A 27,164-nucleotide genomic window follows, 5' to 3' on the forward strand; every position below is an offset into this window, starting at 1 on the left:
CACACACAAACCCCACACAAGCTCCACCCATATTCATCATATTCACATAATTAGTGATTAGTTAATTAGTTCCCCACACACACAACATGTTTATTTAATTAAAAAATTATCCACCCATCCACACAAGCTCCACTCATCCACCCATCCCCCATCTCTCCACCCATCCATTTATCCACACAAACCTCATCCACATAAGCCTCATCCACATTCACCCCTCCCACACAAGCTCCACCCACATAAACCCCTGCCCATATAAACCCTGCCCACATAAACCCCTCCCACATAAGCCCTGCCTACACAAGCTCCACACAAAAACTCCACACACATAAACCCCTCCCACACAAGCTCCACCCACATAAACCCCCGCCCACACAAGCCCCACCCACACAAGCCCCACCCACACACACACCCCGCCCACACAAGCCCCTCCCACACACACCCCACCCACACAAGCCCCCACCGAAGCCCCGCCCACACAAGCCCCGCCCACACAAGCCCCACCCCCCTCATCCCCCCTGTGCGCCCCCACCTTTGACCCACCACCTCCCTCATCCCACCCCCACCCTTCCCCACACACACACATGGGGAGGGGAGGGATGGGATGAGGGGTGATGGGTCATTGGGGAGCGCACCTACCCCCCCCTACCCCCCCAACCCCCCCCCTTTACATCTCTTTTATTCTTTTCTTGTAATTCAGAATCAAGTAATTGTAAACAAAACAAATATAATTTATTAATATTGAAAATATTAAATATTCATTTGCGAGAATGTACAATCTTTCCCAGCAATCTTCTTCATATGCCTTGTGATTTCGAAACTCAGACACCATATTCTGTTTTGAAACAAAAAGTGGATAATAATTAGGTTCTATAAAGATAATTACATGGTAATATGAATAAGCCTCGTTGACCACTGAATTAACACACCAGGAGCCTGTCATCCTTTCAAGGTCAATAAAATGAATTCCAGTGTACTGACAAAACCACGTCCAAACTAATGATGCAACCAACATAAGGCGACATTCTAAAGAGAGAGTGATATTAATAATAATTCAGAAATATTTACCTCCAGAAAATCATGTGTTGTATGAGTGATATTAATAATAATTCAGAAATATTTACCTCCAGAAAATCATGTGTTGTACAAGATTGCTTCAACAGCTGATGTTGTGCGATAGTGCTGAAAAAAAAAAAAATAATAAGTCAAGGGTATAGATGAAGAGACAGACAGGGAAAGCAACACACACACACACACACGCACACACACACACACATACACACACACATAGACACACACACACGTGCCTCACCATTGGTTTAATTCATTCGAGATCAGAGACCAGTCATTATAAATCATTGGCCTCTTCAATAAGAGCAGAGAGAGGTAGGTAGAAAGACAGACAGAGAGAGAGGCACACACACATGTCTCACCATTGGTTTAATTCCTTCGAGATGAGAGGACGTGATAAGACTTCATGCCACTCATTGAAAATGTCTTTCAATTCTCTTCTAAAATCATTGATCTCTTCAATAAGAGTATTAATTTCATGAACCACGTCGTGATATGTGAACTCAATTTCTTCCAATGCCCTGTCAGGGAAAAAATATATATATATCAGAATTATCATGATTTAATTAATAATCATTTGCTTCATCGTTCAAAGAGAAAAGCATACACAAACTTACCAACTCTGTAGTGGGCTGTTGGCTTCATCGGAAGAAATATCGTCCATGCCTCAGTTGTAAAAATGAAAATCCCGTCTGGCAGAAACTTTGTCTGGCGAACCGCTTATAAAGCAACGATGAGGAGATTGCTTAATCATTGGGTGTGAGCACAGGAAATGACAAGCTTCTCTTAATGATCTCATCTGGCCACCGCCCGAGTTGCAAATCATTTTTGGACATAAACCACGCCATAAAAGTTTTGATTCAAATGTTTTCAGTTCGTGTTCTGAGATAAAATATAAACACGAGACCTTGTCTCACAGAATAGTTCCTATTTTTTCACAGCATGACAGTCCAAAACCACTTCCTCATTCACACAGCACGGCCGTGTCAAAAAAACACTTCCTCATTTTCACGGCATGAACTGAAAACATTTGAAACAAAACTTTTTTCTGGCATGGTTTATGTACAAAAATGATTTGCAACTCGGGCGGTGGCCAGATGAGATCATTAAGAGAAGTTTATCATTTCGTAATGGCACAAAAGGGGTATCTTAAAAAATATAAAGATTCAAATGTTTTGTTTTTCAATATTTTAGATGGGGATTATTGTGCAAAGAAAATTAAACTATTGAAGGAATTTGAGAATGAACAAATGTTTATAGGTTCAATGAGTGAGCTAAACAATATGCATTGGTTATTTGATAAAGAGTGCCCCGAGGCTTAGACGTTTCAGATATTTCTTTCGAATCACCTTTAACAAATCTTTATCTTGTTGTATGGGTTATTTGATAAAGAGTGTCCCGGGGCTTAGGCGTTTCAGATATTTCTTTAGAATCACCTTTAACAAATCTTTATCTTGTTGTATGGGCTATTGGAATAGAGAGCCCCTAGGTTAAAAGGGGAAATAAAAAAATGACCGTTTTTACAGCCATTTTTCCCTGCTGTGCAGGGGTTTGGCTTTTTCTTGAGGCAATGTTTTATGGCCGGATGCCCTTCCTGACACCAACCCTGGTCGCCTCTTACGACACACAGGGATATGGTACACCTATTCTAACCAGGGCATACACCAGGATCAGTACACTGGCACTCATTTCGCCGACCTCGGAAGGATGGCAGGCTGAGTCAACCCCCTGGTGTTAATTCAGCAGCCAACGGGATTTGAACTCAGGACCCTGGGATCCCAAGCCGCCACCCTAACCACTAAGCCAACACCAGGCTCCAGGTTAAAAGGGGAGACAAATAAATATACCTTGGGCTAAAAAGGGGATTTATTTTTTTAGGGGAAAAAAAAGAAAAATTTCATGGCTGAAAATCCCCCATTCATTTACATGGGGAAAAGTGAGCCAGAACCAGTATTCTTTCCCTACTGACATCATTATAACACTTGCACCAAGTTTGATTTATATCCCTGAACCCAGATTTGTAATATTAAATAATTCTGGCTGCCAGACCATCAGGTTCAAATTTAAAATATTTTCCCAATGACTATTGTTTCATAATTGTGACGTTTCATGTCGATTGAAGAAACGGAACAAGAGAAATAATTTTTTAAAGATTTTTGTTCGATCCAATATGGCGACCAGACCATGTGACCCTTTAATCATCTGTGAAACCCCTGGTATGTCCAAGTCTTGGGAACATGTGGGTGAAGTTTCTGTTTGATCTGTCAAGCCGGTCTGGAGAGAGTTTTTAAGTTTATTTTTCAAAAAAATCAGAGCTGCCAAACCATGTGACCTATGACATCAGAGGTGGAGAACTTTTTGATCCCATGGATCGGCAAGCAGAGCTGAAATGTTTTGCCCTGATCTGTTCAGCGTTTCAGAAGATTTTAGAAGGTTTTTATGTTGAAAAAAAAAAAAAAAGTGGCTGTGGAACCACATGGCCGATGATGTCATCAAGTTTATGGGGGTTTTTTGCATGTCATGTCGAGGCTCGTGTGAGAGCGAACACGGAACATAAACAAGGGGAGCAGGAGTCAAGAGGGGTGGGAGAGGGAAGGACAAAACAGTGGGGAACAGAGACATGAGGAGATCTGTGGAAGGTGGAGGGATGGGGTAGGGTGTAAAGGGGAAAGAAGATGGACACGGCACGGACTTTCAGGAATGAAAGCAGGGAATTTGAAGGAGGTGGGTTTGGGTTGGATGAACGGGGGTTGAAAAGATCATGGTTTTGAATGGGGGAAGACAAGAGATAGTGGTGAACAGCTGTTTTGAAGACCTTGAGGGAAGAGTGGGATTGAAGAGAGTGTGGGAGTTTGTTCCAGAGGTGGGGAAAAAGAGGAATGAAAGAGTGAAGGTGAGCAGTGATTCTTGATTTTAGTAGTTTTATCAGAAGGCGGATCCTGGCAGATGTTGAGCACCCTGAGGAAATATGGGGGGGGACATATAGCAGACAGCGCAAGTGGGGTGAGGCCGGAGAGGAGACAACAGAAGACAAAGACCACTGACCTGCCTGCAGTGAGAGAGTGAGAGACCCAAACACTCAGCCTCATCGTGGGAGATACCAATGATCTGAAATGCCTTGGTTTCCACAGTGTGAAGCTGAGAAAGGTGAGAGGCAGGAGCACCAGCCCAGAAGTGAGAGGAGTACTCAATAAGGGTGTGGACAAAAGCTTTGTACGTGGTCAGGAGTTCAGGTGTGCCAAGGAAGGACTTTGCTCGATGGAGCATGCCCAGTCGTCGACTGGCTTTGCAGGCCAGCTTGTAAATGTGGCTTTCCCAGGAAAGATCACGGCAGATCGTGAGACACAGAAGCTTGAATGAAAGGACTTCTTCCATAGGATTGTTGAGAAATTCGATGGGGGGGGGGGGTTCTCAATGGTCCATCCAGAGAGACCTTGTGAGAGTGTGAGATTTGTCAGGATTGAAAGACATGTTCCACGAGTTTGAACAGTTTGTGATTTTATCCAAATCTGCACTGAGCAAAGAAGCTGTGGCTTGCCAGTCTGAGGGATGACAGAAGGTACGACAGAGGGTGGAGTCCTCAGCACAGAGATAAAGAGGATTTTCCTGAGAGTTGGAGAGATCATTGATGAAAACCAGAAAAAGAACAGGGCCCAGAACGCTGCCTTGAGGAACTCCAGCCTGGGTTGGAAGAGGTGATGAGAGAACTCCATTTTGGGCCACACGTTGGCTGCGACAGGAGAGAAAGGATGCGAGCTATGAGTGGAGATGACCTTGGATACCATAGGAAGAGAGTATGATGAGCAGCGCAGGGTGCCAGACCGTGTCAAAAGCACACGATATGTCTGGGGATATGGCTCTGAATTTATGTCTGGCATTGAGGACCTCCATCCATTGTTGGGAGAGCAGAAGCAGCACATCCAGGGTAGATAGAGTGACCTGGTCTGAAACCAAATTGATGAACGGAAATCAGGCCATTGGAGAAGAGGAAGGATTTAATGTCTGAATCGATGATGGATTCCATGACCTTGCTGATGATTGGGAGAAGGCTGCTTGGTCTGTAGTTGCAGGGATCTGTTTTTGCACCTTTTTATGATGCCATCTCGACCGGTTGCAGAATCTGAGTCGAGGTTTGACAGCAAGCTCTCCACCTTGTCAGGAGAAAAGGACACGGAGTCTCGTGACAGTTGGGTGCGGCTGGGTAAGGTGGGTACAGAAAGCGATGGGTTTCGGACACAAGATTTAGATGCAAACACCGAGTTTCGGCATTCATCCTTTTCACGTGCGGTATCAGCAGTGGGGCCATTTGATGGAAGGGAGGGACGGAGGGGGAACATACACCAGAAACAGATTTGATTGGATGCCACGAGGATTTTGAGGAGGGAGAGAGGTTTGAAAGTTCAGACTTGAGCTGTGAAAGATGTTGTTTTCTGGCTCTCGTGAGGGGAGATACAAACTTGTTCCGAGCTTTATGGAAGGAATTGAGATTACCCTCATTTTGGGTTTGCTTTCCTTGAGGTAAACGCAAGTTGTTTCAGTGCAACTGCCTCGCCGCAAGCTTCAGTGAACCATGGGCGGGAGGAAGGGAAGGACAACTGAAGACGAGAGGGTATAAATCTGTGCATGAGGGAGAGCAAGTTTCTTTGAAAGAATTCCCAGGACGAGGTGATTGTGGAGAAAGTAGTGATAGGAGACCAGTCTGTAAGTTTGATGGCTGCTTGGAGACCCTGCCAGTCGGCCTGAGTGTAATGCCAGACTTGACGGCACTGAGGTGGATTTCTGATAACAGCCAAAGAGATGGTTATTTTGACAAGCACGTGGTCAGAAGAACCGATTGGAGTGGATGAAGAACAGTAGATATTTTCAGGGAAATTTCTCAAAATCAGATCCAGAAGAGATGGAGTACCATTGCTTGAGATCCGGGTCGGGAAGTTGACTGAAGTGGCATGGCAGGTGAGAGAGGTACCCACACCCAGCCAACTGGTATGATGACAATTGAAGTCACCACAGTTTAGGAGGAGGGAGTTCGGACGAGAGAATAGAAGTTAGTCCATGTTTTCGGAAAGTGAGGTGTAAATGGAGTTATCACTGTTTGGTGGATGATACAGTAGACATAATAACATGAGGGAAGAGTGGAGGGGCAGCCGCAGCCAGAGGTATTCCTGGGGGTGTGGGGGAGTAAGGACAGCACATGGAGAGTGAGGAATGGAGTCTTTGATGAAGAGAGCAACACCTCCACCAGGACGAGGCTCAGGTCAGTCATACGGGAGGCGGGAGTAACCAGGAAGAGATATTTGGGAGTCAGAGACGTCTGAAAGAAGTAAAGTTTCTGTTAAGCAGATTACGTCTGGTTTGTGAGGAGCAACCTGTGTAGAAAGACAGAATTCAAATTATTGCAGCACCCTCTGAGGTTTGGAGAACGGATGGTGGCGAGATCATGGCGAGTGGTTACACTGACTCTTAGTCTGTCGGACGAAAAAGAATTTTGTCTCTCAAGGGACACAGGATATCATGAACCAGAGTCGCAGGGCCAGACTTCATGGCAGAGCTGAGCTGTTCAGGGTGTTGAGGATTAAAACTGCACTTGCACTGAGGGTGGACAAGAAGGCCTATGTGCGAGGAATCTGTGAGGGGGTGGAGCATCACCTGTGGTCATGTGATTCTCGTTTTTCTTCCAGAAGATGGTGTGCATTGTTTTCCTCCGAGTCAATCCCTTGGTGTTCTGCAGTTTGAGCGGAGGGTGGTGGGCTCTTGACAGAGGAGTCCGAAGTGAAGACCCACTGGGGCGGTTACTTTGAATGGCTCAATCAGGGTAATCCACCAGCTGTCGAGTTGGATATCTGGGATGTTGCTATCCCTATTGCTGACCCTCGAATCAACTGTGACCGACCTTCGTTTGTGGAAACACAGGCTGCGGTGAACCGGTTGAAATGGGGTAAAGCTCCATGGATCTGTGGCATCCATGCTGAACTTCTCAAGGCTTGTGGAAATGCTGCACTCATGTCATTGCATTCAGTTCTGTGCTCTGCCTCGAACACAAGCATCACTCCAACTGACTGGAAGAAGGGCCTTGTTGTCCATCTCTGGAAAGGGAAGGGTGATCGCCAAGACTGCAACAACTTCCGAGGGATGACGCTGCTCTCACTGCTGGGCAAAGTCTTTGCTCAGATAATTAGCTCGGGGTTAGTTGATAATTCTTGATTCCATCTCACTCTCACACACACACACACACACACACACACACACACACACACACACACACACACACACACACACACACACACACACACACACACACACACACACACACACACACACACACACACACACACACACACACACACCCCTGCACCCAGCTTCAAAATATTAAATAATTCTAGCTGCCAGACCATGTGTCCAGACAGGCTGAAATTTAAAACTTATATTCCCCTTGACTACTGGATCATAATTGTGAAGTTTCACTTTGATTGATGAAGTGACTCAACAGATATATATTTTTAAGGTTTTTGTTCCATCATGCCTGGTGTTGGCTGCGTGATGGGGGGGGGGGGGGGTTGGGGCTTGGGGCTTGGGGTCCGAGGACCTTGAGTTCAAATCACACTTGGCTGTTGAATGTGATGTGCACACAACCATGTGGGGTTGACCCTGTCTGTCGTCCTTCTGAAGTTGGCAAAAATGAGTGCCCGCATGGTTGTACACTGTGTAAGAGTGGTGACCCGTCCAGGGTTGTGTCCAATGGCCAAGGAGACTGCTTCGGCAGCACCAATGCTCTGCACATAGTATGGTCCCAATGGATGCCTGGACGGTTCCATCCAATATGGCTGCCAGACGATGTAACATGAACTATTTGTGAAACCCTGGTATGCCCAAGGCTTAGGGAACAGGTGGGTGAAGTTTCCTCTTGATATGTGAAGCCGTTCTGAAGCAGAAGTTTTTAAATGTTTATTCTTCAAAATAAAATAAAATCAGAGCCACCAAACCACATGACCAATGACGTCGTCAATTTCTTCCCACCATCGAATTTCGCCCGAGATGATCCTCAAATTTTGAGACTGACCGGATAAGTCGTTCGACGTCACAATTATGACATCATAAAAAAAACAAATCTGCGATCAGGCAGCCAAATGGGTACGAAGGTCAAATATTGAAACCCCAATCCCTCTGGACCAGTCATCACTCTCCAATGGAATTATGGTCAGATAAGGTCAGATATGGGGGCATATGCCGGAGCAGGACGTCGCTGCGTGAACGGGACACCCAAAGTCCATGACTTCTTGCAAAGTGAAGGAACTTCGTGTTATTCTGGTTCACAGTTCCAGACCCATGAGGACGATCACATGTCTCATAACCATCCCGATCAGTTCCAGTTGATGCGTTGAAATCCCCCAAGACGAGAAGAGTATCTCGCCTGGGACACTGATCAACCACAGTGTCGAGTGTGGCACAGAATGTCCTTCACGGTGAGATCACTCACCTCAGTCGGAGCATCTACAGAGACCAAGGAAATGACACCAATGGAGTGAGAATCCTTCGTCTCATAATACACTCGTTTACCGGTGTTACCTCAATTATCATTGGAGTCAGCTTATTGAACACAGCCACAACACCTCCTTGGGCATGGTAACCATCAGAGCGACCAAACCAATAGGTGGTGTAACCACCCGCCATGATCTCTCCGTCATCTGGTCTCCTAAGCTCAGAGAGTGCTGCAATACCGATGTCCAAATGCTTGAGCTCAGATGATAACAGAGACAGGTGATCATCCTCTCTGAGGAATAGGGCATTTGAGGCACCCACCCCAAGGGACCTCCTCAGATTCGCCCAAGGAGGTCATCAGTCTGGTGGACCTCAGCACCACCCTGACACACACTCCCGCAATCTGACCCGGGAAGGTTACCCCGTGGTTTTCTTCCTCTCATCAAAGAAAGAATGGGGGTCCCGAAGGCTTTGCCCCAATCCTGTCATCTGGTGATTTGCCCTGTGAAGGGAACCTGTACAGCAGGTACTCCCATGGAGTGGGTTTTCAGATTTGCTTTTGTGCTTTTCATGTGTTTTGCGGAATGAAGGGATTTACGTGGACGGAGTGTAAATCCTGCCACCAATCGACTGATAAAAAAGTAACCCAACTGCAGGAGGACGTCCGCAGACATTGTTAGGAACACGAGATGGATGGTCGTTGGTTCACAAGGAGCTCGTCCGCCCTTTGTGAATGTGAATTATGATCAACATGAAAAAAGTAAATGGTCATCTCTGTGGGAGATCTTCACCGAGGGGAGATGGTGATACAGGGTGAACCCTTGGGTCGGATCCTCGACTTTCCCCAAGAGACCAAGGAATCCTCCACAGGATCAGACTCGGACACTGAGGAGAACCAGATCACGTGTTTCACTCTGTGTTCCAGAGTTCGGGATCCCCTGGTCGGGTGAACCGGATACACTTTATCAGTTGATCCAGAATCTCCATCGACTCTGGAAATCGGTCTTAAAATTAATAAAGGAAATGGAGGCGAACAGAATAAACTCCGTGACTTGTTTTATTTTATGTATTTGACTGGAATCGATGAGTTTGGGTTCATGGGGTTTATGGGGCCTCGAGGCTCTGATCGCGTCGTGAAACACAAAAAGAAGAAGAGGAAGAATAAAATCGACATTAACAATCAAAACAAGAAAAATAATACAAGTCGTGAACAACGATAATGGAGATCAGTGATTTAAAGGAAAATAAAAGTGATTACGAGAAAGAGGAAGAGGAAGAGGAAGAGGAAGAGGAAGAGGAAGAGGAAGAGGAAGAGGAAGAGGAAGAGGAAGAGGAAGAGGAAGAGGAAGAGGAAGAGGAAGAGGAAGAGGAAGAGGAAGAGGAAGAAGAATTAACCGGAAGCAGGAGGAAGAACTTCCGGGTTCATGTTCCTGTGACCTTGTTCTCTCCAACCCGGGTCCTCGTGGTCGGGGAGGAAATGATGTGAAGAGGAGGAGAGAGAGGGGGAAACGGTAATTTAAATATAAAATAATTCTCTGTTCCTTCATGACGGAAACGAAGGGAAGTTAAAGGAGTTTTTATTCAATGTTTGTTGAGGTGTTTGGTTGTTGATTTAATGAGGTGTTTTTCACCCCTTTTGTTTTATTCACAACGTTGTTTAATATGGAATCGGCAAAGCCGAGAAGCGAACGTAGAATTCTTCTTCCATTCGGTTCTGACTTTACCTGAAACGTGTTCACCACTGTATACTTACCAACTCTCCCGTGGTCCGTGTTTGCGCCGCACAGCTGATGATTTTGACGCAATTTCCGGTTACTTCGGCCTGGATTCGGGATCAGCGAACAAATAATGTAAATCACGATTAAAAAATATTTTTTTGATGATGCGAGAGGTATCTTTATTAAAATTAACTTTGGAAAAATATAATTGAATAAATAATCACTTCTGGTCAAGAATAAAAGAAAATATAAGTTCCGGAAAGAGTTTCCAAATCACTCCTGGTCATGATAAATCCTAATTAAACACTTCCTGTCATGAAAAAAATCACTTTTGGAAGTTTAAAATTCACTTTGGGAAAAAAAATTGAATAAACACTTCCGGTCATGATCTCCCAGCATGTATCATTCCCCATGACAAAAACCGGAAAAAAAAAAAAACAAGCAAAAAAAAAAAAAACGGAAGCAAAAGGGTCATAGCCAACGACACGGATTCACAATTGCCAGGGTCTTGTGTTGTTGTGCTTGTTGTTTCCTCTTCTCTCATGTGCACGCGTTAAGTAATATTCACAAGATAGAAATAAAACCCAATCGTGTTTATACACCGCACAGCGTTTAAAAACAACGGGAAGCAAAAGGTCATATCCAACGACACAGATTCCAAATAGCCAGGGGGTGTTGTCGTTGTCGTTGTTTCCTATTCTCTCACGTGCACGCGTTAAGTATGAAGCTCACTGTGTTCGCTAATATGGAATAGGCAAAGCTGAGAAGTGAACGTAGAATTCTTCTTACATTCGCTTCTTAAATATATTAAATTAAACCGTCTTTTTTCAATGAAAAAATAAATATTACCTTCACAACAACAACACCGCCTGGAACAGGATCTCATCTGCAAAAATAAATATAACCTCAACATTACCTTCACAACAACAATTACACCGCCAAGAACAGGATCTCATCTGCAAAAAAAATATTACCTCAACATTACCTTCACAACAACAACTACACCACAAAGAACAGGATCTCATCTGAAAAAAACAAATCCTCAACATTACCTTCACAACGACAACTACACCACCGAGAACAGGATCTCATCTGAAAAAACAAATCCTCAACATTACCTTCACAATGACAACTACACCACCGAGAACAGGATCTCATCTAAAAAAAATTAATATAACCTCAACAATATACCCCCACATTACCTTCACAACGACAACTACACCACCTAGAACAGGATCTCATCTAAAAAAAAAATATATTACCTCAACATTCCCTTCACAACAACTGCACCACCAAGAACAGGATCTCTTCTAAAAAAAATAAATATTACCTCAACATTACCTTCACAACAACAACTACACCGCCTAGAACAGGATCTCATCTGAAAAAAAAAAATTCCTTCAACGTTACCTTCACAAGGACAACGACACCGCCTGGAACAGGATCTCATCTAAAAAAATACATACTAAAAGTGAACGTACTATTCTTCTTACATTCGCTTCTGACTTTACCTTCCACTTGTTCACAACTGTATACGCAATTTCCGGTTACTTCGGAATTAGCGATCAAACAACGAAAATCACGATTAAAAATTATTTTTTGATGATGCGGGAGATATCTTTATTAAAATCAGTGGAGGAAATATACACCATGTCTGATATTATTTTTGTCTTTCTTCTCTCCGACGATGCCTTTATGTCCCGGCATGCATCATTCGCCACGACAAAAACTGGAAACCAAAAAAACCAGAAACAAAAAAAACCGGAAGCAAAATGGTCATAGCCAACGACACGGATTCACAATTGCCATGGTATTGTGTTGATTTTGTTGTTTCCTATTCTCTCATGTGCACGTGTTCAGTAATGTTCACAAGATAGAAATAAAACCCAATTGTGTTAACACACCGCACAGCGTTTAACAACAACCGGAAGCAAAAGGTCATATCCAACGACACGGAATCCAAATAGCTCGGGGTATTGTGTTGTTGTTGTTTCCTATTCTCTCACGTGCACGCGTTAAGTATGAAGCTCACTGCGTTCGCTATTAATCATCATCACGAAACTTCGTACAACGAGGATTAAACCTCATTCTTCCTTTTAACGACAAAACTACCTGAAACCTTTTCTTATTAACTTGTAAATCCAATTTTATCTCTAAATGAGGAGGTGTAACGAGGGTACGAGGTACGATTACCGACTTTACCTGTTCTGTGGGATATTTAACCTTCATCACCTGAATGGAGATAAAAACCTAATTCATCATCTAAAAACTCCCAAACATCGTGTGGGTCTAAAATGTAACATTCCTCCTTAATCTTCGGGGGACATTCCGTGTCAGGGATGTTGGACTCCTCAGGGAAATTATTCTGGAATTCCACAACTCATTGGGAACGCCATTAACACAGTCCCCCCTCCTTTCATTATCGTCTCAGTTTCCCATCAAAGCACAAATCTCGTTTCTCAGATGATTGGACGAGATGAACCCCACATCCCCACCCCCCCTCCCGACCACGCTGTTCCCCCCTCCCCGCCACGCTGTGTTCCCCCCTCGCCGCCACGCTGTGTTCCCCCCTCCCCACCACACTGTGTTCCCCCTTTCCCCGCCACGCTGTGACCCCCTTCCCCACCACGCTGTGTTCCCCCCTTCCCCACCACGCTGTGTTCCCCCCTTCCCCACCGCGCTGTGTCCCCCCTTCCCCACCATGCTGTGTTCCCCCCTCCCCACCACACTGTGTCCCCCCTCTCCCCGTCACGCTGTGTCCCCTTCTCCCTGCCACGCTGTCTTCACACCATGCCACGTTTTTTCTCTCTGCCCCACCCCTCCACCCTGTCTCCCCCCCCCCCCCCCCCTGCTTCCCTCCCCCCTCCTTTCATTATCGTGTACATTTCCCATCAAAGCACAAATCTCGTTTCTCAGATGATTGGACGAGATGAACCTGGAAATTTATCGAAATGTTCCTGTGGAAAGTGGTAATTCATGGTGTATCTGTGTGAGAGAATTACAGTGTGTGTGTGTGTGTGTGTGTGTGTGTGTGTGTGTGTGTGTGTGTGTGTGTGTGTGTGTGTGTGTGTGTGTGTGTGTGTGTGTGTGTGTGTGTGTGTGTGTGTGTGTGTGTGTGTGTGTGTGTGTGTGTGTGTGTACGTACGCATGTGTTTCATCACTTTAATATGTGTGTATAATCTCCAATGTATATATATATATATATATATATATATATATATATATATATATATATATATATATATATATATATATATATATATATATATATATAAACACACACACTCACACACACTCACACACACACACACACACACACACACACACACACACACACACACACACACACACACACACACACACACCCTTTTCTTATTTATTTTGCCTGTGAATTTAAACAATTTGGAGTCACCACACATGATCGAGCTGCTTCCGTAATACTTTATCATTCACTTCACCTCACCACGTCATTCACTCTGCATTGCTGTGTTGGGAAAAGATACGTTTGGACATCATAGGGCCACGCCGTATGTCTCTCAAAATGCCACTCTGCACATGGAAATACCACCCGTTACTTTACTGATGATGGAGGAGAGATTTTTCTTTTTAAATTTTATGACATATTCAGACCCACGTGGCTCCATATATACACCACATGGCCAGACGTAAAAGCGATGAAGAAAGGAACCTTCAGCTATTCCAGAAAACTTTATGGATTTCCTGCTCTCTTGTAAAAATGTCAGAACCGCCTTGCAGAGTTGGGAATACTTCTGGTTAAAATGTTCGGCAGATCCAACATCCAACCCCCCCCCTCCTCCTTTCCCCGTTTCAAGAGGGAATTTAAGAAACGGGTTCTGTTTGAAAAACTGGTTCTGGGTTTGGAGCATTGGCAGGTCTCCTTGGGGGCTCCCTGCTGACGATCTCAAACTTAAGTTTCCGGTTGTTATCTGTCCCGTTTTAACTGTTTATTTTCTCACCTACATGTTACTGTGTGTTCCGAGTTCGATTTTGTTTCAAAAATCATGCTATTTTGTGAGATTACGTCGAACTTGCTCTAACTGGATGCTTGAGGCCTATCCTTGAGGCCTGAGGCCTACCCTTTGTTCCCCTCAGTGTACGATCATGTTTATTTGTTTTTTCTACCCATTATCTTCAATTTCTATCTTTCCCACTTTCTTAACGTCCCCCATCCCAACTAATCACTCAATTTCTTATGTTAAAAAAAAACCCGCTCCCTTTCTCCGATTCTTCTTCTTCTTCTTCAGCTCCTCTTCTTTTTCCTCCTCTTCTTCTTCCTCAATTTTTTTTTTCTGCAACACTTCCATGACCTAATCTGTTGAAAACTCTCTCAAACATGAATAATAATAACAAAAACGATCTCTTATAATGCTTCATCTTCCTCTTTCACACATGTAGTACTCTTTACTGCATCAGAATGCAATACTCTTCTGCTATTTAAAAAGACTGCTCTCAATTAGAAATTTCCTTCATACCCTGCCTAAAAAAATCCAACTGTTACAGTGTTTCTTCTCTCCATTCTCTGAATTCACCTTTATTGCATCCCTCAAGAAATGTGTTTAATCGCATCACTGACCTAAAACTTAACATAACCCCAGTTTGCAATAAATGTTCGCTTTCCATCAACCATTCTTTTTTTCCAACTTCAGTGCCAACTCACTCCTCTCACCCCTCACTCTCAAAGCAACCATCCCATTCTTCCCCCTCCAAGCCTCCCTCTCACCTCTCTCAAAAACTCCCCCCTCACCTTTCTCACACCATTCCTCCCCCTCACTCATCCTTCCCACAGTTTCCACCCTCCCATCCACAAAGCTGCCTCCTTCCATTGCCCTCTCACCTCCATCTCTTCACTCCACCTCCTCAAATCCTCAGCTGCCTTCTTCCGCCTCTCTTGCCCCCCTCTCCCCCAGCACCACAGAGCCTTTTCACCTCCTCATTCGGCCCCCTCCCATAGCTATTCTGCAATCCCCCACACTCTTTCAACAACACTCCTTTCTCCCCTCAAGTCCCTTGTCCTTGCCTCCCCCTCCCCCCACCCCCTGCACCCAAAGCCTCCTCCCCTTCCTCTTCATTAAAAGTATGGACCTCAAATATCCAGGGCCTTCGCTCAAACCTTTCAGATCTCTCTCCCTGGTTCTCTCCCTGGTTGCTCCCTCCTCCGGTTTGACAGACCTGAGCCTCGCCCTGGTGGAGGAGTTGCTCTCTTCATCAAAGACTCTATTCCTCACTCTCCATGCACTGCCCTCACTCCCCCACACCCCCAGGAATACCTCTGGTTACGGCTTCCCCTCAACTCCCACCTCATGTTTATATGTGTACTGTACCGTCCACCTTACAGTGATGACTAAATCTACACCTCACTATCTGAAAACATGGACCAACTTCTATCTTCTCATCCAAACTCTCGCTTCCTCAAATGTGGCGACTTCAATTGTCATCATGCCAGTTGGCTCGGTGTGGGTACCTCTCTCACCTGTCATGGCACCTCAGCAAAAGCTTTCTGCGACTCATTGGGACTGACTCAATCGGTCAACTTCCCGACCCGGATCTCAACCAATGGTACTCCATCTCTTCTGGATCTGATTTTGACAAATTTCCCTGACAATGTCTGCTGCTTTTCCTCCGCTCCAATCCGTTCTTCTGACCACGTCCTTGTCAAAGTGGACATTGCTCTGGCTATTATCAGAGAACCACCTCACCGCCGCCGAGTCTGGCATTTCACTCACGCTGACTGGCAGGGTCTCCAAGCAGCCCTCAAACTTATAGACTGGTCTCCTATCTCTACTTTCTCCTACATCAACTCTTCCTGGGAATTCTTTCAAAGAAACTTGCTCTCCCTCATGCACAGATTTATCCCCTCTCGTCTTCAGTTGTCCTACCCTTCCTCCCGCCCTTGGTTCACTGAAGCTTCTGGTGAGGCAGTTGTCCTGAAACAACTTGCCTTTGCCTCATGGAAAGTCAACCCAACTGAGGGCAATCTCAGTTCCTTCCATAAAGCTCGGAACAAGTGTGTATCTACCCTCAATAGAGCAAGAAAACAACATCTTTCTCATCTCAAGTCTGAACTCTCAAACATCTGTCCCTCCTCAGAATACTGGTGGCGTCTAATCAAATCTGTTTCTGGTGTATGTTACCCCTCCATCCCTCCCTTACCTCAAAAGGCCGCACTGCTGATACCGCACGTGAAAAAGCTGAATGCCTAAACTCGGTGTTTGCAGCTAATCTTGTGTCCAAAACCCATCACTTTATCTACCCACCTTACGCAGTGGCACCCAACTATCCCTGTACTCTGTGTCCTTTTCTCCTGACAAGGTGGAGAGCTTGCTGTCCAACCTTGACTCAGATTCTGCAACCGGTCCAAACGGCATCAGCCCACGTATCCTCAAAGCCTGCTCTTCTGCTCTTGCTCACCTTCTCTCTGTTCGATTCACCCTCTCATTTGCTCAAGGCCATCTGCCATCTGCTTGGAAATCAGCAAACCTCACTGCCCTGCACAAAAAAAGTGCAAAAACAGATCCCTGCAACTACAGACCAATCAGCCTTCTCCCAATCACCAGCAAGGTTATGGAATCCATCATCGCTTCAGACATCAAATCCTTCCTCTTCTCCAATGGATTGATTTCTGATCATCAATTTCGTTTCAGACCAGGTCACTCTACCCTGGATATGCTGCTTCTGCTCTCCCAACAATGGATGGAGGTCCTCAATGCCAGACAGGAAATCCGAGCCGTATCCCTGGATATATCACGTGCTTTTGACACAGTCTGGCACCCTGCCCTGCTCACCAAACTCTCTTCTGATGGTATCCAAGGCCATCTCCACTCATGGCTCGCAGACTTCCTCTCCTGTCGCAGTCAATGTGTGGCCCTAAATGGAGTTCTTTCATCCCCCCTTTCTGTCCAGGCTGGAGTTCCTCAAGGTTGCGTTCTGGGCCCTGTTCTTTTTCTCGTTTTCATCAATGATCTCTCTGACTCTCTGGAAAATCCTCCATATCATTTTGCTGATTACTCCACCCTCTGCCGTACCATCGGTCATCCCTCAGACTGGCAAGCAGCAGCTTCTTCATTCACTGCGATCTGGATAAAATCACAAACTGGTCCAACACGTGGAACATGTCTTTCTATCCGGACAAATCTCACACTCTCACTATGTCTCTCCGAAAGGACCGTTTAGAAACCCCCGCCCATCCACTTTCTCAACAATCCAGAAGAAGAAGTCCTTTCTTTCAAGCTTCTGGGTCTCACTATCTGCCATGACCTTTCCTGGGAAAGCCACATTTCAAACCTCACCTCCAAAGCCAGTCGCCGACTGGGAATCATCCATCGTGCAAGGTTCTTCCTCGGCCCACCTGAGCTCCTGACCACTTACAAAGCTTTTGTCCGCAGCCTGATGGAGAACTGCTCTCCCCTCTGGGCTGGTGCTTCTGCCTCCCACCTTTCTCGGCTTCACGCTGTCGAAACCAAGGCATTTCGAATCATTGGCATCCCCCGCAATGAGGCTGAGTCTTTGGGCCTCTTAATCAATCACCGCAGGTTGGTCGGTGGTCTTTCTGTCTTCTACCGTCTCCTCTCCAGCCTCGCCCCCCCCTGCTCTCTCTGTGATTTGTCCCCACCACATTTCCGCAGGACGCTCAAGGTCCGCCAACAACCCACTTCTGGTAAAACTACCAAAATCACGAATCACTGCTCACCTTCACTCTTTCATTCCTCTTTTTTCCTGCCTTTGGAATAAACTCCCTCACTCTATTCATTCCCATTCTTCCCTCCATGCCTTCAAAACAGCTGTTCACCACCACCTCTTATCATCCCCCATCCAAAATCCTCAATCGTTTCTACCCTCGATAATCCACCCAAGCCCACCTCCTTCAAATTCCCTGCTTTCCTTCCTGAAAGTCCCTGCAATGTCCATCTTCTATTCCCCATGTTCCCCGTCCCATCCCTCTCCCTTCCACAGATCTCCAAATATCTTTGTTCCCCACTATTTTGTCCATCCCACTCCCTCCCCTTCTGTCTCATACGAGCCTCGACAAGGTATACAAAAGAACCAAAAAAAAACCAGATCCTTCAAATCTCTGGGTTTCCTCCAAGTATTGCAGGTCCCACTGGAGCAGTGGTTCCCAACCTGTGGGACGTGATGTCCTTCCAGGTGGTTCGCGAGCACTTTCGGGCTCAAGCTTAAAAAAAAATGTTTTTTTTTAAATGTCCGACAGGCCTACATGTTGGACATTTTTGGGGTCTTCAACCACTTAAACCTGTCGTTCCAAGGCCCCACCTGCACGGTCTCAGACTTCATCTCAAAGCTGGGATCGTTTGTCCGGAAGTTGGACCTCTGGATCAAGAACGTGGAGAGCAAACGCGACGGAATGTTCAAACTCCTGACTTCCCTTGAGAGCGAGCCCAATGATGAATTTTCCCAAGAAATCGTCCGTCACCTCTCACTGCTCAAGAGTTGATGTATTACTTCCCAGACATTACATGTTGTACCGACATCACCAATCCGTTTTCCGTTGAACCAGGCGATCTGCCTGTTGGGACCAGGGAAAAAGAGCGGCTTATAGATATCCAGGCTGACGAGACAGCAAAGACGAAGCACAAGGAATGCTCTCCTATCAACGTCTGAGTGACCATGGCTTCCTCGTACCCGACACTAGCCCATCATGCTGTTCCCCAGCTACTGATTTCCCCTTGATGTGGGAGTGCAAGCAGGGGTTCTCAGCCATGATAACCAGAAAGTTAAAGAGCCGGAACCGTCTTGCTGCGCCCGGGCATGATTTCCGATGTGCTGTGAGGAAAGTTATGCCCCGCATCGACCAGCTGGTGGAGAAGAAACAGATGCAGCCCTCACATTAAATTTTGTTATTTGTTGACAGTTGGTTCATTTGTGTGTTCCACTTGTGAAAAATTGATATCTTATCGAATCGAGTTTTTCTGGAACCATGTGGTATGCGGCGATGGTATGAGACCTCCAAGTGGTACTCGATCAGAAAAAGGTTGGGAACCACTGCACTCGAGTGACACCCTGTCCAATGCAGATGTGAATTTTGACGACAGAGCAGAAAGAGGGGCGATATCCTTTCTTAAATAAATAAATAAATAAATAATTATCCTGAGTTTACAAGAATTGCTGATTTCTTAAAATTTTCAGATTTTGACAGTTATTCAGTCCATGAGATCAGATCCTATCCAAAGCCAATCCACAATACTAAAAGGATTTCTCACTCTCATTAAAATCTCAAAACTGCCATGCAGAGCCGGTAATGCTTCTGGTTCAAATGGCTGTAAATGTTCGCCAAATCCAGAACGTCCATCCACACTTCTTTAATACTTCAAAATGGATGCAATCTGGGTTATTCATACAGAGGGAATTTTAAAAACATTGTTCAAATCTTTGGGTTTCCGACAAGTATTGCAGGTCCCGATGGAGTGACACTATATTCTCGAGAGGAATGAATTAAGATGACACGGCAAAAGGAGGGATGACGGCCTTTTCAAAAATAAATAAATACAATTAGTTGAAAGAATCGCTGATTTATTTTACTTTTCAGATTTAACTCCATATTTTGAAAGTTATTTATTCCACAAGATTGGATCCTCCAATGCGAAGCCAGATTTTGAGTACAGACAGCACTTTAATTAGTCCATGAGAGGTGATCGTAATTCCAGGTTGAAGTGTTTTTGAGCAGGATGAAGAAAATGCCGGTTTAAACCAGCGATGTGACAGCAGGCTGACCAAGATGGTGTGCCACCATTTCTGCAAGCTTTATTTTGTTTGTTTGTTCTGGAATGAGCACCACCAAAATTATCTTTAAAAGAAGTGTTTAAATTTACCCCAACACCCACTTTTCATTCACACACTCAAAGGTTGTGCAACTTGGTTTCATGGTTTCAGAGTTATGGAGGTAACACACTCACTGACACACTCACTGATTATATTTTCGACATGCCAATACCACCCATGGCTTTGCTGACGGAGAGACAGACACAGACTTGATAATTTTCTTTCATGTCCTTTCATTGCAAAAATATATTCACAAAAAACATTTTAAAAAGCAGATGTGAGCAAAAAATAAACTATTTTTGTAAACAAAAAATGAACAATTCATGAATATGTCGAATAGAACAATCAAGGGTTTCATTTTTTACAAAACACATTTTTGGACTCACGATGCAGTGACAAAGCTTGCCAGGTGTTGATAACACTCTGCATGTACAGAGGAAGTGATGACATCAATCTCAGGGAGATTTAGTAAAAACAGATTTCGTAAAAACAGCTCCAGACCAGACAGTACCTTCAGAAAGTGTTCACACCCCTTCACATTTTGTTGTGTTGCAGCCTCAATGTAAAATGGATTAAATTTAATTTCTTTATGTAACCCATCTCCACAAAATTCCCTGTAATGACAAAGTGAAAACATGTTTTTGGAAATCTTTACATTTTCATGAGAAATGAAAAGCTTGAAATGTCTTGAGTCAAAAATTATTCAACCCCTTTGATCCGGCACTCCAAATTGAGCTCAGGTTCATCCATTTTGCTTTGGTCATCCTTGAGATGTCTCGAAAACTTAATTTGAGTCCACCTGTGACCAACTCCATTGATTGGACATGCTTTTGAAAGAAACACACTTTTCTATATCAGGTCCCACAGTTGACAGTTCATGTCAGAGCCGAAACTCCAAAATGAAGTCCAATGAACTGTCCGTAGAGCTTCGAGATAGAATTGTGAGGAGGTATAGATCTGGGGAAGGGTATAAAACGATTTCTACAGTGTTGAAAGTTCCCAAGAGCACAGTGAGCTCCATCATTAGGAAATGGAACGACCCAGACTCTTCCCAGAACTGGCTGTCCGACCAAGCGAGCGAGCTATCATGTGCAGCCTGTGGCTGCTGGTTGCATCATTTTGTGGGGGCATGACTGTGCTGCTAATTTAGTGCCCTCTGTTACCAGTGCATTGTTACTCATTTTTCCATCCTCAGAAGGATGATAAGGTGTTAACAATAACACAACTGGTGTTAATTCAATGGCTGGCAGGGGCTTAAACTCAAAACCCTAAGATCTTCAGCCAGCCACCTTCACCGTGAAACCAACACCAGGCTTTTGAGGACTCTGTTTTTCGTTTATATATCTTTCAGCTCAACAAGTGCTACTCGAGGCCCACGTTTTGGTTATGTCCAACACCCCCCCCCTCCCAGCCTTATGGCATGATTCATATGTATTCCTTCTTCCTGTGTTCCGATCTCTATCAATTCTGCAACAGACTTTCAGTCTGCTTTCTGCCAACCTTTGGAAGTATTTGGAGTAGATTCACTAATTTTAAAGACAACCAAATTATTTTTTCTTCCATCCCTTTCAGCCATCCCCTCTGTGGCGCGATTTGAACGATCTTCATCCTGCTTCGAGAATGTTCATGAAAGCTCACCTCCAGTGAGGGATATGTTATGATATTCAGACTTGGCATGCTGTGCTTGGTTTACCAAGTGTACTTTTGTTACATTCAGCATATATTCACCCCAATCTTTTCTCTCAAGACCCTTTGAAACCCATTTCACCTTTTGCAGCACTGAGACCTCCAAGACCCTTTCGATCCACTTCATCACTTTCGAACCCTGAAAACCGTGAGACTCCTTTCTACTCTTTCGACCTTCATACCTTTTAATTCCCTGTGGACCCCTTTGACCGAACGAACATTGTCGTCAAATTATATCTTTCATGGATGGAAGGAATGTGACACACAAACGGATGGATGAAGCAGCACATGATGGCGCATAGATGTATCGTGTAAAATTCTAAAATCATATTTAACAGCAAAGATATCGAGACAGCGGTCTGTTGCTTCCTTCACCACCCAGGTGGTTTCGACACAACCCTTTAAACACCACCCAAGTTTCTACACTTCCCAGGTTCAAATGTTTTTTTATCTGATTGAAAAAAATTGTAATTGTCCTGCAGGTTTGGATTATTTTGAAGCAACTTATATTTTTAAAATTTTTGTCCAAGGATTATTTCTGTTTCAGGATTTGCCAGACAGACAGCATTAGCCTATTATTATATAGAGATGGTGGGGCCAGGGCTGGATTTATGGGCAGGTGATCCATGTGACTGCCTCGGGTGATGGGTTTGGGTGAGCCTACCACGAAGATACACGACATGGCCAACAGTACTGTAAGCGGACACCTGCTCGTCCAAAATCTCATTCCAAAATCATGGGCAGTTATTTGGTGTTGGTTCTCCCCCCCTCCCCCTTTGCTGCTATCACAGCCTCCACTCTTCTGGAAAAGCTTTCCTCTCGATGTTGGAACATTGCTGCGGGGATTTGCTTTCAATCAGCCGCAAGAGCATTGGTGAGGTCGGGCACTGATGTTGGGTGATTCGGTCTGGCTTGCAGCAGGCATTCCAATTCTCCCAAAGGTGTTTGGGGTTGAGGTCAGGGCTCTGTGCAGACCAGTCAAGTTCTTTCACACCGATCTCGACACACCATTTCTGTATGGACTTCGCTTTGTGCACGGGAACATGGTCATGTTGAAACAGGAAAGGGCCTTCCCCAAACTGTTTGCCACAAAGTTGGAAGCACAGATATCATCTGGAATGTCATTGGATGCTGTCGCGTTAATATTTCACTTCACTGGATCGAAAGGGTCCACCTTGAACCACGAAAAACAGCAACAGACCATTATTCCTCCTCCACCAAACGTTAGAGCTGGCACTGTGAATTTGTGCAAGTAGCGTTCTCTTGGCATCTGCCAAACTCTGATTTGGCTGTCGGACTGCCAGATGGTGAAGCGTGTTTCATCACTCCAGAGAACCCATTTCCACTGGTCCAGACTCCAATGGCGGCTTGTAATTGCACATGGTGATCTTTGGCTTGTGTGCGGCTGCTCGACCATGGAAACCCATTTCATTAAGCTCTCGACGAACAGTGCTTGTGCTGAAGTTGCTTCCAGAGTCGGTTTGGAACTCGGTAGTGAGTGTTGCAACCGCCGACAGACAATTTTTCTGTGCTTCGCACTTCAGGATTCAGTGGTCCCATTCTATGAGATTGTGTGGCTGACCCCTTCACAGCTCAGCTGTTATTGCTCCGAGACGTTTCCACTCCACAATAACAGCACTGAAGTTGATCGGAGAACTCGAGCAGGGCAGATATTTGACGAACTGACTTGTTGGAAAGGTGGCATCCGATGACGGTGCCACGTTGAAATCGCTGAGCTCTTCAGTATGGCCCATTCTCCTGCCAATGTTTGTCGATGGAGATTGCATAGCTGTGTGCTTGATTTTATACGCTTGTCAGTAATGGGTGTGGCTGAAATAGCCTAATCCACCAATCAGAAGGGGTGTCCGCATTCTTTTGGCGATGCAGGATACAACAGGTATGAACAAGGAAATTTGGCACAGGAGATGGCAATTCAAATTTGGTCAATAATGTCTGCTCAACTGACACCATGATTCAGATTCAATAAATCCGTCAAGCTAGCGACTCAATTTAACAAGAGGATTGGGGGTGGGGGAGAGTGGGGATGAGAAAAGTGGGGCAGGTGCAGGGATATCACCATGGGGTTAAAATTAAACAATAATAATCGAAAAATTACACAAATTTTGGTGGAGGAGGAAAGGGGGGTGGAGGCAGTTTCGGGGTCAAGACCAGACGACATCAACCACACACTGTCCCGTGGCAAGACCCTTGCTCCCCCGTCACCTCCACTTGCCCTCACTACCACCTCAACACTGCCTGCCCTCACCACTTTTAACACTCGCTGCACCCATCACCACTGCCTACACTCGCTACCCCCTCATAAGTTTTTAAATGTTGCACAAATGGAGAGGGGTCTGAAGACAACTCTTACGTGCGGTGTCGTGTGTGGTCCAGCCCTATATGGGGCAGTAGCAGATTGATTACATCAGGCCTCACGCTGTGCAAAGGGAAATTCATTCATTCATTCATTGGAAGCACGTCGCTGTGTCAGCTTTCCACCAGTACTCCAGGTGTCGCTGTCAGACCATACCCCAGGTAGATGCCTGGCTTATCCCCATATCTTAGGGATAGGACACTGCAGGCACCCACCCGAAGGAGCAGCCTCAGGTTAACCCGAGGAGACTCTGGTGGATGACACCACAGCACCACCCCAACACGCACAACAGTGTGTTTTGCAGAGTGAAGTGTTTCTTGTAAACCCCACATTGATGGGATAAAATACAGAGTAAAGAAAATAACATGTACAACGTTTCCTTTTTATCCCCTGCCGCATGGCGGAAGGGGGATATTGCTGTCACCCAGGTCGTCCGGCTGTCCGTCCGTCCGTGCATCAACATTTATAGCTGTGAGTGAGAAAACTCATAAACTCTTCACCATATCGATTTGAAATTTGGGTCACACATGTACCACTTGAAAAGGAAGAACAGTATTGATTTTGGGCGTGGCCGGATCCAAGATGGCCGACGGGCGGCCGTCCTGAAATTTTTTTTTTCCATCAATGGAAAACTGCTTATCTGATTTCAATTATTTTTCAATGGCGGGGGATTCCCCATCTCTGATGGTATATTTTAACATTACCATTATGTCTCTGGCAGGTCAAAGGTGAAATGGACAACTTCTTGGAATGGCTCCAATCACAAGGTCTGAGAGCAGAAACAGCCCAAGCAGTGATCAATGTGCTTGGAATTGAGAATCAGAAGGTTTTTCGAGCTTGTGCAGATTCCGATTCATTACGAACAGAGCTCCTCTCCCTCACCAAAGAGAAATTTAAATTTGCAATGTACGCTGACTTCTGCAAATTTATGAAATCTTTTTTGAAGCCGCAGGTTGTCAAGCTTGCAGGATCTTCTCTGTTGGGAAGTGTGTTCGTCAACTTAGACAATGTTGTTCGAGAACTTTCCAGCTTCTGCCAAAAGTTTGTCAGATTCCAAAACGTGCAGCTTGAAAATGTTCCTGATTTCCATGGATTCGGTTTCAGTGATGTCTGCGAACTCCACTGTCAGGATGATGGATTAACACCCAAGTCTGGTATGTCACTATTTTTTACACATGAGTATGTCAAGAAATACCTTGTTATTCAACCATGAATGTGTTTTTCCAGTAACTTATGGAATCTCTTTTGGAACAATTTTGTGTTGCTGAAGACATTTAGATTCTTGATATACCAAGTCAATGTTTTTTCCTTGAAATGACATGACATTCCAAAGTGTTCCATGTTTTACAGCACATTTAAAGGTCCCATGACACTCAAAACTTTCTGGTAATTTATATATTAACTTGACCTTCCTCGTGCAGAAATCACCCATTTCTTTTTTCAAATAAAAATGGGATAATTAGACCAATATTTCGAACATTTCTGGTGCTTTTCACAACTTGCTATGCCCCGCCCCTGAAAAAGTTGACCTCTGTGAACTGCAGCCTTCACGTCATCTGTAGAAACTCGCACAGAGTGGATTGACTTGAGATGTCCTGCGCCGTATAAAGTACGTACAAATGCATTGTGCACATGTTTGCTATCTCACTGATCGTCTTAATTCCTGTGATTGTTTCGCGGAAAAGAAATTCTGCTTCTGAGCCGTGTATGCACAACAATCACGAGGCAATTATTTATCCCCTTACTACCTTGTCGTAGTCTTGTACAAATCCAATACATGTGTGCACAATAAAGGGCTATACCATGTCCACAAAATATTAAATGTGACTGTTGAACGTTTCCATTAAAAATGAAACTTACAGGGACATCCAAGTAAAATACTAAAGATTAACATTGCATCATTTCAAGGCGCAAGGAGATAATTTTAAAATCAAACAATGTGAAAAACCTGCACCCACACTTTGCAGCTTATTACTAATGAAATCTAAAGATTTCGTATGTATATTGATGACTTCCATCATCTGTTTGTGTGTTTGTTTGTTAACCTCCGCCATCGAAGATGGACGGAGGTTACCGTTTTCACCCGTCTGTCTGTTTCTTTGTTTGTTTGTTTGTGAACAGTATTACGTTAAAACTCCTCGACGGATTTTGACGAAACTTGGTGGGGGGATTATAGATGGTCCAAGGATCATGCCATTAGATTTTGGACTTTGTCCAAAGTCCAATATGGCCGCCATATCGGCCATTTTGAAAAAATATTTGAATTTTTGTTTTTGCATTTCTACATGTTTTCAGTGATTTCCAACCAAAAAAAAAATTGTTGGAGAAAAAAAAAAAACTAAGAAATTTTGCACCTTTTTTTACAAAAAAATTTCGATTTTATTTTTTTTGGCATTTCTACATGCGCGTCGATTTAGTTTATTCAATTGTGGTTCCGTCGAGTCTGATCCATTTTAACCTCCAATGAATAGGATATCAGGTTCATTTAAGTGACCCAGCAGTATTGGCGGTGGAGGTTTTGCACTCTACCGAGTGCTCCCCCTCGAGTTTGTGTGTGTGTGTCTTTGTTTGTTTGTCGGCACGATAACTCGAGAACGGAAGAAGTAACCAATGTCAAATTATACCACGTGATTCAGGAGGGTGATGGTGAGTGCTGATTAGATTTTGGTCAAAATCGGTCAAAGGTCTTACTCACAGTTAGGGGAAACATTCGATTTTTGATCGTTTGGTACAGAATCATCGCAGAAACTTCTGGTTTGCGTCGCTACCTTCTCTCGAGACAGCTTTTATTAGACAAGGTCAGAGGTCAAGTTGACGATTTCGTAAGTACCAGTCTATGACTGCTTGTTGAATTGTTCATTGAAACCAGCCTGCAGGGATAGGTACGATTCCACATACAGTACATGCAAGCCAGGTATGGCTGCACTCGACATACATGGGTTTATTCTAAAGTGAAGGTACTGCTTCCATTGGCTTGCTATTTATTAACAATTAGCCAAAATGCTGTAATAAATTAACAGGGAAAAATATGTTGGCACAACTATGAA

At 44.6% G+C, this 27,164-nt stretch overlaps 1 protein-coding gene and 1 long non-coding RNA gene across 4 annotated transcripts in view; one reads left to right on the forward strand and one right to left on the reverse strand.

Moving 5' to 3' along the window:
• The window catches only part of LOC147029202 (uncharacterized), a 54,558-nt gene that overhangs the window by 23,695 nt on the left and 3,699 nt on the right, over window positions 1–27,164 (forward strand). The window contains exons 1-3 of one of the 3 annotated variants that reach the window (XM_085876456.1): window positions 9,954–10,055; window positions 21,805–21,891; window positions 24,839–25,271. In XM_085876456.1, the coding sequence (XP_085732582.1) occupies window positions 24,851–25,271 (421 nt within the window). In that variant the 5' untranslated portion in view covers window positions 9,954–10,055; window positions 21,805–21,891; window positions 24,839–24,850. Of the gene's footprint in view, window positions 1–9,935; window positions 10,056–21,804; window positions 21,892–24,838; window positions 25,272–27,164 lie in introns of those variants that run through there. The other 2 variants (XM_085876454.1, XM_085876457.1) reach the window with 2 other exon arrangements.
• Window positions 668–3,032, reverse strand: LOC147029203 (uncharacterized). Its single transcript, XR_015057849.1, has 3 exons — window positions 1,431–3,032; window positions 1,122–1,179; window positions 668–832 (listed from the first exon to the last, which is right to left on the reverse strand). It is a non-coding gene; the product is annotated as an uncharacterized LOC147029203 (long non-coding RNA).

Source organism: Eptatretus burgeri, chromosome 4, assembly GCF_056783735.1.
Source record: "Eptatretus burgeri isolate ZD-2024b chromosome 4, Ebu_testis_v1, whole genome shotgun sequence".
NCBI lineage: Eukaryota > Metazoa > Chordata > Myxini > Myxiniformes > Myxinidae > Eptatretus > Eptatretus burgeri.